Below are 15,889 nucleotides of genomic sequence, written 5' to 3' on the forward strand. Positions count from 1 at the left end.
ATTATAATTATTATTATTAGAACAGTGCTTTGCACATAGAAAGCGCTTAACAAATGCCATCATCATCATTATTATTATTAGAACAGTGCTTTGCACATAGAAAGCGCTTAACAAATGCCATTATTATTATTAGAACAGTGCTTTGCACATAGAAAGCGCTTAACAAACGCCATCATCATTATAATTATTATTATTAGAACAGTGCTTTGCACATAGTAAGCACCATCATTATTACAACACACCAATAAACAGACGCATTCCCTGCCCACAGGGAGCTTACGGCCTAGACGGGGAGACGGACATTAATGCGACTAAATTACGGCTCAGTCCGCGACTGTAATTTCAGTTCTCTGGGGTTGTTATTATTATTATTAGAACAGTGCTTTGCACATAGAAAGCGCTTAACAAATTCCATCATCATTATAATTATTACTGTTAGAACAGTGCTTTGCACATAGAAAGCGCTTAACAAATGCCATCATCATTATAATTATTATTATTAGAACAGTACTTTGCACATAGAAAGCGCTTAACAAATGCCATCATCATCATTATTATTATTAGAACAGTGCTTTGCACATAGAAAGCGCTTAACAAACACCATCATTATTATTATTACTATTAGAACAGTGCTTTGCACATAGAAAGCGCTTAACAAATGCCATCATCATTATTATTATTATTATTATTATTAGAACAGTGCTTTGCACATAGTAAGCACCATCATTATTACAACACACCAATAAACAGACGCATTTCCTGCCCACAGGGAGCTTACGGCCTAGACGGGGAGACGACGGACGTTAATGCGACTAAATTACGGCTCAGTCCGCGACGGTAATTTCTGTTCTCTGGGGTGGTTCCCGCCCCAAAAAAGAAGCGGGAGAGAAGGGCCAGAGAAGGGGCGACGAGGGCGACGAAGATTAGCCAGCGAGCGGGATATTGGGGCTCACCGGTGGTCTCGGGGTCGTAGGTCTGGAAGACCCTGAGGAGCTCGGTGGAGTGGGAGAACAGCTTCAACCTCAGAGCCCCCAGAGCCGCCTCCTCCACGCAGTTCACTCTGCCCAAGGGGAAGCCAAAAAGGAACAGTTCGATGGACATTTAGGCAGCTCGTAATAAGCACGGCGGGATTCGGCAAGCGCCGAGCGTGTGCTGAGCACTGTACTAAGCAGCTCAATGGAAAGGGTCAGGCTCCAATCCCGGCTCCGCCGCTTGTCGGCTGCCTGACTTTGGGCAAGCCACCTAATCAATCAATCAATCAATCGTATTTATTGAGCGCTTACTGGGTGCACAGCACTGTACTAAGCAGCTCAGTGGAAGGGGTCAAGCTCCAATCCCCGCTCCGCCGCTTGTCGGTTGCCTGACTTTGGGCAAGCCACCTAATCAATCAATCGTATTTATTGAGCGCTTACTGTGTGCAGAGCACTGGACTAAGCGCTTGGGAAGTCCAAGTTGGCAACATCTAGAGACGGTCCTTACCCAACGGCGGGCTCACAGTCTAGAAGGGGGAGACAGACAACGAGACCAAAGATATTAACAAAATAAAATAAGTAGAATAAATATGTACAAATAGAGTAATAAATACGTACTTCTCTGTGCCTCAGTTCCCTCATCTGGAAACTGGGGGTGGAGACTGTGGGCCCCACGTGGGACAACCTGATCACCTGGTATCGTCCCCAGTGCTTACAACAGTGCTTTGCACATAGTAAGCACTTAATAAATGCCATTATTATTATTATTACTAAGTGCTGGGGGGGTGTGGCCTAGTGAATAGAGCAAGGCCCTGGGAGTCAGAATAATAATAATAATAATAATAATAATAATGATGGTATTTGTTAAGTGCTTACTATGTGCAAAGCACTGTCCTAAGCGCTGGGGAGGTTACAAGGTAATCAGGTTGTCCCATGGGGGGGTGGGCTCACAGTTTTAATCCCCATTTTACAGATGAGGGAACTGAGGCTCAGAGAAGTTAAATGACTTGCCCAAGGTCACACAGCAGACATGTGGCAGAGCTGGGATTCAAACCCATGACCTCTGACTCCAAAGCCCGGGCTCTTTCCACTGAGCCATGCCACTTCTCTAAATGATGGCATTTGTTAAGGCCTTACTATGTGCCAAGCACATTTCTAAGTGCTCAGGAGGATACAAGGTGATCAGGTTGTCCCACGTGGGACTTACAGTCTTCATCCCCATTTTCCAGATGAGGGCACTGAGGCACACAGAAGTCAAGCGACTTGCCCAAAGTCACACAGCTGATGAGCGGCAGAGCCGGGATTTGAACCCATGACCCCTGACTCCCAAGCCCGGGCTCTTTCCACTGAGCCACGCTGCTTCTCTAATCCCGGTTCCACAGCTTGGTGGGACCATGGGCAAGTTGCTTTACTTCTCTGTGCATCAGTTATCTCATCTGTAAAATGGGGATTGAGACTGTGAGCCCCCTGGGGAACAGGAACTGTGTCCAACCCCAATCGCTTGTTTGCACCCCAGCACTTAGTACAGTGCCCAGCACATAGTAAGTGCTTAACAAATACTACAATAATAATAATAATAATAATAATAATAATAATAATAATAATAATAATGGCATTTATTAAGCGCTTACTATGTGCAAAGCACTGTTCTAAGCCCAGGGGAGTTTACAAGGTGATCAGGTTGTCCCATGGGGTCTTCATCCCCATTTTCCAGATGAGGGAACTGAGGCCCAGAGAAGTGAAGCGACTTGCCCAAAGTCACACAGCTGACAATTGGCGGAGCTGGGATTTGAACCCATAACCTTGTAACCTCCCTCGCGCTTAGAACAGTGCTGTGCACATAGTAAGCGCTTAATAAATGCCATCATTATTATTAACCTCTGACTCCAAAGCCCGGGCTCTTTTCCACTGAGCCACGCTGCTTCAAGATCAGCAGATCACACCCGGCTCCCCGTCGAAAATTCATTCACTCACTCATCCAATCGCGTTTACTGAGCGCTTACTGTGTGCAGAGCACTGGACTAAGCGCTTGGGGAGTACAAGTTGAAAATGGAGAGGGAACAGGTAGTTTATGTCCATTTTAAAGATGCGCAAACTGGGGCACACATCGGCGAAGTTACTTGCCCAAGGTCACACGGCAGCCAAGAGGTGGGGCAGGGAGGGGGGACCTGGGGTTAAAAAACAGGATTAAGAAGCAGTACGGCCTAATGGATAGAGCAAAGGCCCGGACGTGGCGGATAATAATAATGATGGCATTTGTTAAGCGCTTACTATGTGCCAAGCACTGTTCTAAGCGCTGGGGAGGATACAAGGTAAGCGGGTTGTCCCACATGGGGCTCCCAGTCTCCATCCCCATTTTTTTTTACAGATGAGGCTCAGAGAAGTGAAGTGACTTGCCCAAGGTCACACAGCAGACATGTGGCGCAGCCGGGATTCGAACCCACGCCCTCTGACTCCAAAGCCCGGGCTCTTTCCACTGAGCCACGCTGCTTCTCTCTGGGACGAGAACCCAGGTCCTCTGACTCCCGGGCTCTTTCTACGTACTTCCCAAGCGCTTAGTCCAGTGCTCTGCACACAGCAAGCGCTCAATAAATATGACTGACTGAATGAATATTTGTTATTCGTTGTTATTATTGAGAAGCAATACATATTTGTTACTCTATTTATTTATTTATTTTACTTGTACAGATCTATTCTATTGATTTTATTTTGTTAGTACGTTTGGTTTTGTTCTCTGTCTCCCCCTTTTAGACTGTGAGCCCACTGTTGGGTAGGGACCGTCTCTCTATGTTGCCAATTTGTACTTCCCAAGCGCTTAGTACAGTGCTCTGCACACAGTAAGTGCTCAATAAATACGATTGATGATGATGATGATGATGATGATGAATGAATGAGGCTCAGCTGCTTCTCAAAATAACGACATCCGATCCCAAAAAGCTGTGGATGTGGGCGAGGGCAGGGGGAGACGGGCCCACTCTCCCTTCCCTTCATTCATTCCTTCACTCAATCGTATCCTTTGAGCGCTTACTTTGTGCAAATCAATCAATCAATCAATCGTATTTATTGAGCGCTTACTGTGTGCAGAGCACTGTACTAAGCGCTTGGGAAGTGCAAAGCACTGTACTAAGTGCTTGGGACAGTACAATACAACAATCTTCCCTAGCACCAGGCCCCAGAGAGGCCTTCCTGGGGTAATTTATTTTACTTGTACCTATCTATTCTATTTATTTTATTTTGTTAGTATGTTTGGTTTTGTTCTCTGCCTCCCCCTTTTAGACTGTGAGCCCACTGTTGGGTAGGGACTGTCTCTGTATGTTGCCAATTTGTACTTCCCAAGCGCTTAGTATAGTGCTCTGAACATAGTAAGCGCTCAATAAATATGATTGATGATGATGATAATAATGGTAATAATCATCATCATCATTATAAATAATAAATAATAGTGATAAATTAATCATCGTTATTTTTATAAATAATAATAAATTAATTGTCGGTCATTAATTATTATCAGTGATAATAAATAATAATTTATAAATTATCAATAATACTACTAATGACATTTATTAAGTGCTTACTATGTGCAAAGCACTGTTCTAAGCGCTGGGGAGGTTACAAGGTGATCAGGTTGTCCCACGGGGGGGCTCACAGTCTTAATCCCCATTTTCCAGATGAGGTCACTGAGGCCCAGAGAAGTGAAGTGACCTGCCCAGTCACCCGGGATTTGAACCCCTGACCTCTGACTCCAAAGCCCGGGCTCTTTCCACTGGGCCACGCTGCTTCTCAGAGCTGCTATAACAAAGAAGCAGTGTGGGTCAGTGGAAAGAGCACAGGCTTTGGCATCTGAGGTCACGGGTTCAAATCCCGGCTCCACCAATGGGCAAGTCACTTCACTTCTCTGTGCCTCAGTTCCCTCATCTGTAAAATGGGGATTAGGACTGTGAGCCCCACATGAGACAACCTGATCCCGTTGTAACCTCCCCAGCGCTTAGAACAGTGCTTTGCCATTATTATTATTATTATTATTATTATTAATTATTATTATTATTCACTCATTCATTCAATCATATTTATTGAGCGCTTACAGTGTGCAGAGCACTGCACTAAGCGCTTGGGAAGTACAAGTTGGCAACATAGAGAGACGGTCCCTACCCAACAGCGGGCTGGTGTTTGTTAAGTGCATACTATGGGCCGGGCACTGTACTGAGCGCTGGGGTGGATGCAAGCAAATAGGGCTGGACACAGTCCCTGTCCCTCATGGGGCACCCAGTCTCAATCCCCTTTTTGACAGAGGAGGGAACTGGGGTCCAGAGAATAATAATAATAATAATAATAATAGTAATAATGGCATTTGTTAAGCGCTTACTATGTGCAATGCACTGTTCTAAGCGCTGAGGGGGGATACAAAGTGATCAGGTTGTCCCTCGTGGGGCTCACAGTCAATCCCCATTTTACAGATGAGGGAACTAAGGCTCAGAGAAGTTAAATGACTTGCCCAAGGTCACACAGCAGACATGTGGTGGAGTCAGGATTCGAACCCATGACCTCTGACTCCAAAGCCCGGGCTCTTTCCACTGAGCCACGCTACTTCTCATAATAATAATAATAATAATAATAATAATCTTAATAATAATAATGGCATTTGTTGAGCGCTTACTATGAGCCCGCTGTTGCATAGGGACCATCTCTATACTTCCCAAGCGCTTAGTCCAGTGCTCTGCACACAGTAAGCGCTCAATAAATACGATTGAATGAATGAATGAGTGTTCTGAGCGCTTGGGGGGGGATACAAGGTGATCAGGTTGTCCCCCGCGGGGCTCCCAAGTGGAGCGACTTGCCCGAGGTGGCCCAGCCGACAAGTGGTGGGGCCGGGATTAGAACCCGTGACCTTCCGCCCCCGCGGGGCCCGCGCTCCACGGGGTGAGGAAGCTTACCTCTGTCTCCTGGTGAGCAGGTGGGTGGCTTTGTGGGCTCGGTACTGCACGATGTGGGGGACCAGATCCGGCGCCAGCTTGATGTAGGCCCCCCAGTTGCTCCCGTCGTCGTAGTAGTTGGAGGCAGAGAAAACCGTCAGCACCTGAGGACGGCGCCGATGGGGTCCGTCCCGGGGAAACCGGTCCCCGGCCCGGTCCCCCTCGCCCGCCACCCGAAGAATCAATCAATCAATCAATCGTATTTATTGAGCGCTTACTGTGTGCACAGCACTGGACTAAGCGCTTGGGAAGTCCAAGTTGGCAACAGAGACGGTCCCTACCCAACAATCAATCAATCAATCAATCGTATTTATTGAGCGCTTACTGTGTGCAGAGCACTGGACTAAGCGCTTGGGAAGTCCAAGTTGGCAACAGATAGAGACTGTCCCTACCCAACAATCAATCAATCAATCGCATTTATTGAGCACTTACTGTGCACAGAGCACTGGACTAAGTGCTTGGGAAGTCCAAGTTGGCAACAGATAGGGATGGTCCCTACCCAACAGTGGGCTCACAGTCTAGAAGGGGGAGATAGAGAACAAAACCAACCATATTAACAAAATAAAATAAATAGAATAGATATGTACAAGTAAAATAGAGTAATAAATCTGTACAAACATATATCCATATATCCAGGTGCTGTGAGGAAGGGAAGGAGGTAAGGTGGGGGGGGGATTGAGAGGGGGAGAGGAAGGAGGGGGCTGAGTGTGGGAAGGCCTCCTGGAGGAGGTGAGCTCTCAGTAGGGCCTTGAAGGGAGGAAGAGAGCAAGCTTGGTGGATCAATCAATCAATCAATCGTATTTATTGAGCTCTTACTGTGTGCAGAGCACTGGACTAAGCGCTTGGCAAGTCCAAGTTGGCAACATATAGAGACAGTCCCTACCCAACAGTGGGCTCACAGTCTAAAAGGGGGAGACAGAGAACAAAACCAAACATACTAACAAAACAAAATAAATAGAATAGATATGTACAAGTAAAATAAATAAATAAATAAATAGAGTAATAAATCTGTACAAACATATATACATATATACAGGTGCTGTGGGGAAGGGAAGGAGGTAAGATGGGGGGATGGAGAGGAGGACGAGGGGGAGAGGAAGGAAGGGGCTCAGTGTGGGAAGGCCTCCTGGAGGAGGTGAGCTCTCGGTAGGGCCTTGAAGAGAGGAAGAGAGAGAGGGAGAATGGGCAGAGGGAGGCCATTCCAGGCCCGGGGGATGATGTGGGCCGGGGGTTGATGGCGGGACAGGTGAGAACAAGGTACGGTGAGGAGATTAGCGGCAGAAGAGCGGAGGGTGCGGGCTGGGCTGGAGAAGGAGAGAAGGGAGGGGAGGTAGGAGGGGGTGAGGCGATGGATGGATGGACAGCCTGGAAGCCCAGGGTGAGGAGTTTCTGCCTGATGCCTAGGTTGATTGGTAGCCACTGGAGATTTTTGAGGAGGGGACTAACACGTCCACAGCATTTTTGGACAAAGACGATCCGGGCAGCGGCGTGAAGTACGGATTGAAGTGGGGAGAGACAGGAGGATGGGAGAAAAGAGAAGAGCAGGCGGCGCCGCCCACCTTGCGGTCGTGGCAGAACTCGTAGCCTTCGTCCTTGCACTCGTGGGAGCGGATCAGCAACTGCAGGCTGTACTTCCGGAACAGGCGCTCGGTCACGTCGGGCCCGAAGTAGCAGCCTCCTCCTCGCACCACGTTGGCTTTGCAACCGCACTGGACCATGGGGTCGCTCCAAAGGATGTCTATGACCTGAAGAGAGGCCGGGCTAGCGGCCTCCGCCTCGCCCGGCCTGGGCCCGGCGGGCGGCCTGGGCCACGGGGTCGCTCCGTCTTCCCCCACGCCTCCCCGGACCACCACATCCCGGAATTATCCCGGCCCCCTCACTTTTCCCTCTCCTCTTTGCCACAGACCTTTTGTCCCGGTGGATGTAATAATAATAATAATAATGATGCCATTTGTTAAGCGCTATGTGCAAAGCACTGTTCTAAGCACTGGGGGGGGGATACAATGTGATCAAGTTGTCCCACGTGGGGCTTAATCTCCATTTTTACAGATAAGGTAACTGAGGCTCAGAGAAGTGAAGTGACTTGCCCAAGGTCACACAGCAGACTTGTGGGGGAGCCAGGATTCGAACCCATGACCTCTGACTCCAAAGCCCGGGCTCTTTCCACTGAGCCACGCTGCTTAACTGATATGACTGATAGGGTTGTTTTGTAGGAGGGCACTGAAACTAAATGATAATAATCCAGCGCTTAAAACAGTGCTTTGCACATAGTACACACTTAATAAATGCCATTATTATTATTATTATTATTATTATTATGTAGGTTTTTGTTAAGCACTTACTATGTGCGAAGCACTGGGGGGGAATACAAGGAGATGAGGTTGTCCCACGTGGGGTTTACAGTCTTAATTAATCCCCATTTTGCATCTCCCCCTTCTAGTCTGTGAGCCCGCTGTTGGGTAGGGACCGTCTCTAGATGTTGCCAACTTGGACTTCCCAAGCGCTTCGTACAGTGCTCTGCACACAGCAAGTGCTCAACAAATGTGATTGATTGAATGAATGAATTGTACAGATGAGGGAACTGAGGCACAGAGAAGTGAAGTGACTTGCCCGAGGTCACACAGCAGACGTGGGGGAGGCGGATTTTTAAAGCTATCTGTGTGTATGCTCTGCAGCATACGTCTGTTAACTGTGACTATGTTGTACTGCAAAAGGAAAAACAGACCCACTGATTCCTGGAAAGCTTCATTTTCTATATTGTCCTAAACTAAGGAATAATTGATTACTATTCTATTTTGTTAATATGTTTTGTTGTCTGTCTCCCCCTTATAGACTGTGAGCCTGCTGTTGGGTAGGGACCGTCTCTAGATGTTGCCAACTTGGACTTCCCAAGCGCTTAGTCCAGTGCTCTGCACACAGTAAGCGCTCAATAAATGCGATTGAATGAATGAATGAATAATAATAATAATAATGGCATTTGTTAAGCGCTTACTATGTACTTCCCAAGCGCTTAGTACAGTGCTCTGCACACAGTAAGCACTCAATAAATACGATTGATGATGATGATGATGATGTGCAAAGCACTGTTCTAAGTACTGGGGAGGTTACAAGGTGATCAGGTTGTCCCACGCGGGGGCTCACGGTCTCAATCCCCGTTTTACAGATGAGGTCACTGAGGCCCAGAGAATAATAATAATAATAATGATGGCATTTGTTAAGCGCTTACTGTGTGCAAAGCACCGTTCTAAGCGCTGGGGTGGGGATACAAGGTGATCAGGTTCTCCCACTTGGGGCTCACAGTCCCAATCCCCATTTTACACGAGGCTCAGAGAAGTGAAGCGGCTCGCCCCAGGCCGCACAGCAGACACGTGGCGGAGCGGGGATTCGAACGCCTGACCTCCGACTCCAAAGCCCGGGCTCTTTCCGCCGAGCCACGCTGCTTCTCATAAGCTGAACACTTGTTTGGCTAAGACGCGGCCTGCCCACCAACCCACCTGCTTCCACTCCCTCTGGCTGGTCTCCAGCTGTTCTCTGGTTTCCAGTTCGGATTCCGACTGGGAGACGGGGGGTTTCGCGGCGGCCTCCTCCTTCTCCTTCGCCTCCTCCTCCTCCTCCTCCTCTTTCTCCGGCTCTTCCTCCTTCGCGGCGGCCTTCTCCTCCTTCTCCTTTGCCTCCTCCTCCTCTTTCTCCGGCTCTTCCTCCTCCCCGACCCCTTGGCAGCCCGTTCTCCGGGAACACCTCTCCTGGGCCCGCTCATCCGACTCCCGGGCCCTCAAGGCGATAACGTCCTGGTCGAGGGGGAGGCCATCGAGGGGGCCGGCCGGCCGGCCGTCGGTGGGCGAGTTGGGGTGGCAGCGGGCCCGGGGGTCGCCGGGCTCGGCGGCGGCTTGCTCCGCCTCGGGGGCCACGGAGGGGACGAGGGACAGGAAGCTGCTGGGCCCGCTGGTGGACTGCCGCTCCACGGCGGAGTTGGAGGGCATGAGGGACAGGAAGCTACGGTCACTGGCGGACTGTTCCGCCTCGGGAGAGAGGGGCTGGACGGCCAGCAGGAAACTGCCGGACCCACTGGAAATCTGGCCTGCTTCCGGAGAGCCAGGGTGGAAGGGGAGCAGAAAGCTACTAGGGGCACTGGAAGACAGCTCCACTTCGGGAGTGCCGGGATGGGCGCGGGGCAGGAAGCTGCCGGGGACCCGGCCCGGCTGGCCCACCTCGGGGGAGCCCGGCGGGACCGGGGACGAGGCGGTGGACGACCTCCGGGCCGGCGGAGGGGAAGGCCCGCGGACCACAACGCTTCCCCGCGTGGTCTCCCTCTTCTTCACCCGCTTCACGTTCCTCTTCCTCTTGGACAGCATCACGGAAACGAACTGAACGGGGAAGGAACGACGCCGGGAATCATAATCACGCCATTTCTTAAGGGTTGCCAACTTGTACTTCCCAACTTGTACTTCCCAAGCGCTTAGTACAATAAATACGATTGATTGATTCTTAATAATAATAATAATAATGGCATTTATTAAGCGCTTACTGTGTGCAAAGAACCGTTCTAAGCACTGGGGAGGTTGCAAGGTGATCAGGTTGTCCCACATGGGGCTCACAGTCTTAATCCCCATTTTACAGGTGAGGGAACTGAGGCCCAGAGAAGTGAAGTGACTTGCCCAAAGTCACCCAGCTGACAAGTGGCGGAGCCGGGATTTGAACCCATGACCTCTGACTCCAAAGCCCGGGCTCTTTCCACTGAGCCACACTAAGCACTTACTATGTGCCAATCAATCCATCAGTCGTGTTTGTCGGGTAGGGGCCATCTCTCTATGTTGCCAACTTGGACTTCCCAAGCGCTTAGTCCAGTGCTCTGCACACAGTAAGCGCTCAATCAATCAATCAGTCATATTTATTGAGCGCATACTGTGTGCAGAGCACTGGACTAAGCGCTTGGGAAGTCCAAGTTGGCAACATAGAGAGACGGTCCCTACCCAACAGCGGGCTCACAGTCGAAAAGCGCCGTTCTAAGCGCCGGGGGGGATGCGAGGTGATCAGGTGACGGTCTTCATCCCCATTTGACAGAGGAGGTCACCGAGGCTGAGATAAGGGAAGTGACTTGCCCAAGGTCACACAGCAGACATGTGGCAGAGCTGGGATTAGAACCCATGACTTCTGACTCCCAAGCCCGGGCTGTTTCCACTGAGCCACGTTGCTTCTCTGCCTGGCACGTATCTGCTGTGTGACCCCGAGCCTCAGTTCCCTCATCTGTAAAATGATGATGATGATCATGGCATTTATTAAGCGCTTACTATGTGCCAAGCACTGTTCTAAGCACTGGGGAGGTTACAAGGTGATCAGGTTGTCCCACGGGGGGCTCACAGTCTTCATTCCCATTTTACAGATGAGGCCACTGAGGCCCAGAGAAGTGAAGTGACTTGACCAAAATCACCCAGCTGACAACTGGCGGCGCTGGGATTTGAACCCATGACCTCTGACTCCAAAGCCCGGGCTCTTAAGCAGCGTGGCCCAGTGGAAAGAGCCCGGGCTTTGGAGTCAGAGGTCGTGGATTCAAATCCCGGCTCCACCAATTGTCAGCTGTGTGACTTTGGGCAAGTCACTTCACTTCTCTGTGCCTCAGTTCCCTCATCTGTAAAATGGGGATTAAAACTGTGAGCCCCATGGGACAACCTGATCACCTTAACCCCCCCCCCCAGCGCTTAGAACAGTGCTTTGCACATAGTAAGCGCTTAATAAATGTCATCATTATTATTATTTCCACTGAGCCACGCTGCTTCTCGTGGGGATGAAGACCGTGAGCTCCACGTGGGACAACCTGATCACCTTATATCCCCTCAGCGCTTAGAACAGTACTTTGCACATAGTAAGCGCTTAACAAATGCCATCATTATTATTATTATTATTATTATTATGTGGTGGAGCCGGGATTCGAACCCATGACCTCTGACTCCCAAGCCCGGGCTCTTTCCACTGAGCCACAGATGCTGAAGGGGGACAGTTCAATGGGCTGTTTGAGGTGTGGGAGAAAGGACCCCTAGTCCTAAGTAATAATCAATCAATCAATCAATCAATCGTATTTATTGAGCGCTTACTGTGTGCAGAGCACTGGACTAAGCGCTTGGGAAGTACAAGTTGGCAACATATAGAGACGGTCCCTACCCAACAGTGGGCTCACAGTCTAGAAGGGGGAGACAAAGAACAAAACCAAACGTATTAACAAAATAAAATAAATAGAATAGATATGTACAAAATAAATAAATAAATAAATAGAGTAATAATAATAATTGTGATATCTGTTAAGCACTTACTAAGTGGCAGGCACTTGGAACTCACGTTCTCTGACACCCAAGCCCATTCTCTTGCCACTGATTAGTGAAGTGTGCATTATTAATAATAATCATAACAATGATAATAATGCATGGTTTTAAATAATAATAATAATAATAATGATGGCATTTGTGAAGCGCTTACTATGTGCAAAGTACCGTTCTAAGCGCTGGGGGAGATACAAGGTGATCGGGTTGTCCCACGTGGGGCTCCCAGTCTTCACCCCCATTTTCCAGATGAGGGAACTGAGGCCCAGAGAAGTGAAGTGACTTGCCCAAAGTCACCCAGCTGACAAGCGGCAGAGCCGGGATTTGAACCCACGACCTCTGACTCTCAAGCCCGGGCTCTTTCCACTGAGCCACGCTGCTTCTCATAATAATGGTATTTGTTAAGCGCTTACTACGTGCCAAGCACTTGTTCTAAGCGCTGGGGGAGATACAAGGTCATCAGGTTGTCCTACGTGGGGCTCACAGCCTTCATCCCATTTTGCAGATGAGGTGACGGAGGCCCAGAGAATAATAATGATAATGATGGCATTTATTAAGCGCTTACTATGTGCAAAGCACTGTTCTAAGCACTGGGGAGGTTACTATTCTATTTATTTTATTTTGTTAATATGTTTTGTTTTGTTGTCTGTCTCCCCCTTCTAGACTGTGAGCCCGCTGTTGGGTAGGGACCGTCTCTATATGTTGCCAACTTGTACTTCCCAAGCGCTTAGTACAGTGCTCTGCACATAGTAAGCGCTCAATAAATACAATTGAAGGTGATCAGGTTGTCCCCCGGGGGACTCACAGTCTTCATTCCCATTTTACAGATGAGGGAACAGAGGCCCAGAGAAGTGAAGTGACTTGTCCAAAGTCACTCAGCTGACAGTTGGCGGAGCCGGGATTTGAACCCGTGACCTCTGACTCCAAAGTCCGGCTTCTTTCCACTGAGCCAATCAAATGGGGATGAAGACTGTGAGCCCCCCGTGGAACAACCTGATCACCTTGTAACCTCCTCAGCGCTTAGAACAGTGTTTTGCACATACTAAGCACTTAATAAATGCCATCATTATTATAAACCAGCGCTTGGAACAGTGCTTTGCACGTAGTAAGCGCTTAATAAATGCCATCACTATTATAAACCAGCGCTTGGAACAGTGCTTTGCACGTAGTAAGCGCTTAATAAATGCCATCACTATTATAAACCAGCGCTTGGAACAGTGCTTTGCACGTAGTAAGCGCTTAATAAATGCCATCATTATCATTATTATTCAACCCCATTTTCCAGATGAGGTAACTGAGGCCCAGAGAAGTGAAGTGACTTGCCCAAGCTCACACAGCCGATAAGCGTTGGAGCTAGGGTTGGCTACTGTATTCTTTTAGATGTGAGAGCCCCCCAGTTTTCCAGATCCTGATAAAAGGGCTTCCGTGAGGTTTTTTATAGTATTTAAGTGCTTATTATGTGCCGGGCACTGTACTAAGCACTGGGATGGATACAAGGTAATCAGGTTGGACACAGTCCCTCTCCCACATGGGGCTCACAGTCTTCATCCCCATTTTCCACTTGGGACAGGGACTGTGTCCAACCCAATTCACTCTTAACCACCCCAGCGCTTAGTGCCTAGCAAATAGTAAGTTCTTGGCAAAAACCACATAGTATTAATCATTGCTCTTGATATTATTATTATTATTATTCATTCATTCATACATTCAATCGCATTTACTGAGTGCTTACTGTGCGCAGAGCACTGTCCTAAGAGCTTGGGAATCCGTTGTTGGATAGAGACGGTCTCTATCTGTTGCTGAATTGTACTTTCCAAGCGCTTAGTACAGTGCTCTGCACATAGTAAGCGCTTAATAAATGCCATCATTGTCATTATTATTCAACCCCATTTTCCAGATGAGGTAACTGAGGCCCAGAGAAGTGAAGTGACTCGCCCAAGCTCACACAGCCGATAAGTGTTGGAGCTAGGGTTGGCTACTGTATTCTTTTAGATGTGAGCGCCCCACAGTTTTCCAGATCCTGATAAAAGGGCTTCCGTGAGGTTTTTTATAGTATTTAAGTGCTTATTATGTGCCGGGCACTGTACTAAGCACTGGGATGGATACAAGGTAATCAGGTTGGACACAGTCCCTCTCCCACATGGGGCTCACAGTCTTCATCCCCATTTTCCACTTGGGACAGGGACTGTGTCCAACCCAATTCACTCTTAACCACCCCAGCGCTTAGTGCCTAGCAAATAGTAAGTTCTTGGCAAAAACCACATAGTATTAATCATTGCTCTTGATATTATTATTATTATTCATTCATTCATACATTCAATCGCATTTATTGAGTGCTTACTGTGTGCAGAGCACTGTCCTAAGCGCTTGGGAACCCATTGTTGGATTGGGAACGTCTCTATCTGTTGCTGAGTTGTACTTTCCAAGCGCTTAGTACAGTGCTCTGCACGTAGTAAGCGCTTAATAAATGCCATCATTATCATTATTATTCAACCCCATTTTCCAGATGAGGTAACTGAGGCCCAGAGAAGTGAAGTGACTCGCCCAAGCTCACACAGCCGATAAGTGTTGGAGCTAGGGTTGGCTACTGTATTCTTTTAGATGTGAGAGCCCCCCAGTTTTCCAGATCCTGATAAAAGGGCTTCCGTGAGGTTTTTTTATAGTATTTAAGTGCTTATTATGTGCCGGGCACTGTACTAAGCACTGGGATGGATACAAGGTAATCAGGTTGGACACAGTCCCTCTCCCACATGGGGCTCACAGTCTTCATCCCCATTTTCCACTTGGGACAGGGACTGTGTCCAACCCAATTCACTCTTAACCACCCCAGCGCTTAGTGCCTAGCAAATAGTAAGTTCTTGGCAAAAACCACATAGTATTAATCATTGCTCTTGATATTATTATTATTATTCATTCATTCATGCATTCAATCTCATTTATTGAGTGCTTAATGTGTGCAGAGCACTGTCCTAAGCGCTTGGGAACCCGTTGTTGGATAGAGACGGTCTCTATCTGTTGCTGAATTGTACTTTCCAAGCACTTAGTACAGTGCTCTGCACATAGTAAGCGCTTAATAAATGCCATCATTATCATTATTATTCAACCCCATTGTCCAGATGAGGTCACTGAGGCCCAGAGAAGTGAAGTGACTTGCCCAAGCTCACACAGCCGATAAGTGTTGGAGCTAGGGTTGGCTACTGTATTCTTTTAGACGTGAGAGCCCCCCAATTTTCCAGATCCTGATAAAAGGGCTTCCGTGAGGTTTTTTATAGTATTTAAGTGCTTATTATGTGCCGGGCACTGTACTAAGCACTGGGATGGATACAAGGTAATCAGGTTGGACACAGTCCCTCTCCCACATGGGGCTCACAGTCTTCATCCCCATTTTCCACTTGGGACAGGGACTGTGTCCAGCCCAATTCACTTCTATCCACCCCAGCGCTTAGTGCCTAGCAAATAGTAAGTTCTTGGCAAAAGCCACATAGTATTAATCATTGCTCTTGATATTATTATTATTATTCATTCATTCTTGCAGTCAATCGTATTTATTGAGCGCTTAATGTGTGCAGAGCACTGTACTAAGCGCTTGGGAACCCGTTGTTGGATAGGGACCGTCTCTATCTGTTGCTGAATTGTA

The 15,889-nt window shown here is 48.2% G+C and overlaps 1 protein-coding gene across 1 annotated transcript in view; it reads right to left on the bottom strand.

The window, feature by feature from the left end:
* The window catches only part of PPEF2 (protein phosphatase with EF-hand domain 2), a 48,370-nt gene that overhangs the window by 19,298 nt on the left and 13,183 nt on the right, over nt 1-15,889 (bottom strand). The window contains exons 9-13 of the mRNA XM_038759368.1: nt 9,652-10,305; nt 9,436-9,579; nt 7,501-7,686; nt 5,903-6,045; nt 954-1,060 (exon numbers count right to left, since the gene is read on the bottom strand). Coding sequence (XP_038615296.1) covers nt 954-1,060; nt 5,903-6,045; nt 7,501-7,686; nt 9,436-9,579; nt 9,652-10,305 — 1,234 coding nt within the window. The remainder of the gene's footprint in view (nt 1-953; nt 1,061-5,902; nt 6,046-7,500; nt 7,687-9,435; nt 9,580-9,651; nt 10,306-15,889) is intronic.

The sequence above is a fragment of the Tachyglossus aculeatus genome, chromosome 17, assembly GCF_015852505.1.
Source record: "Tachyglossus aculeatus isolate mTacAcu1 chromosome 17, mTacAcu1.pri, whole genome shotgun sequence".
Taxonomy (NCBI): Eukaryota; Metazoa; Chordata; class Mammalia; order Monotremata; family Tachyglossidae; genus Tachyglossus; species Tachyglossus aculeatus.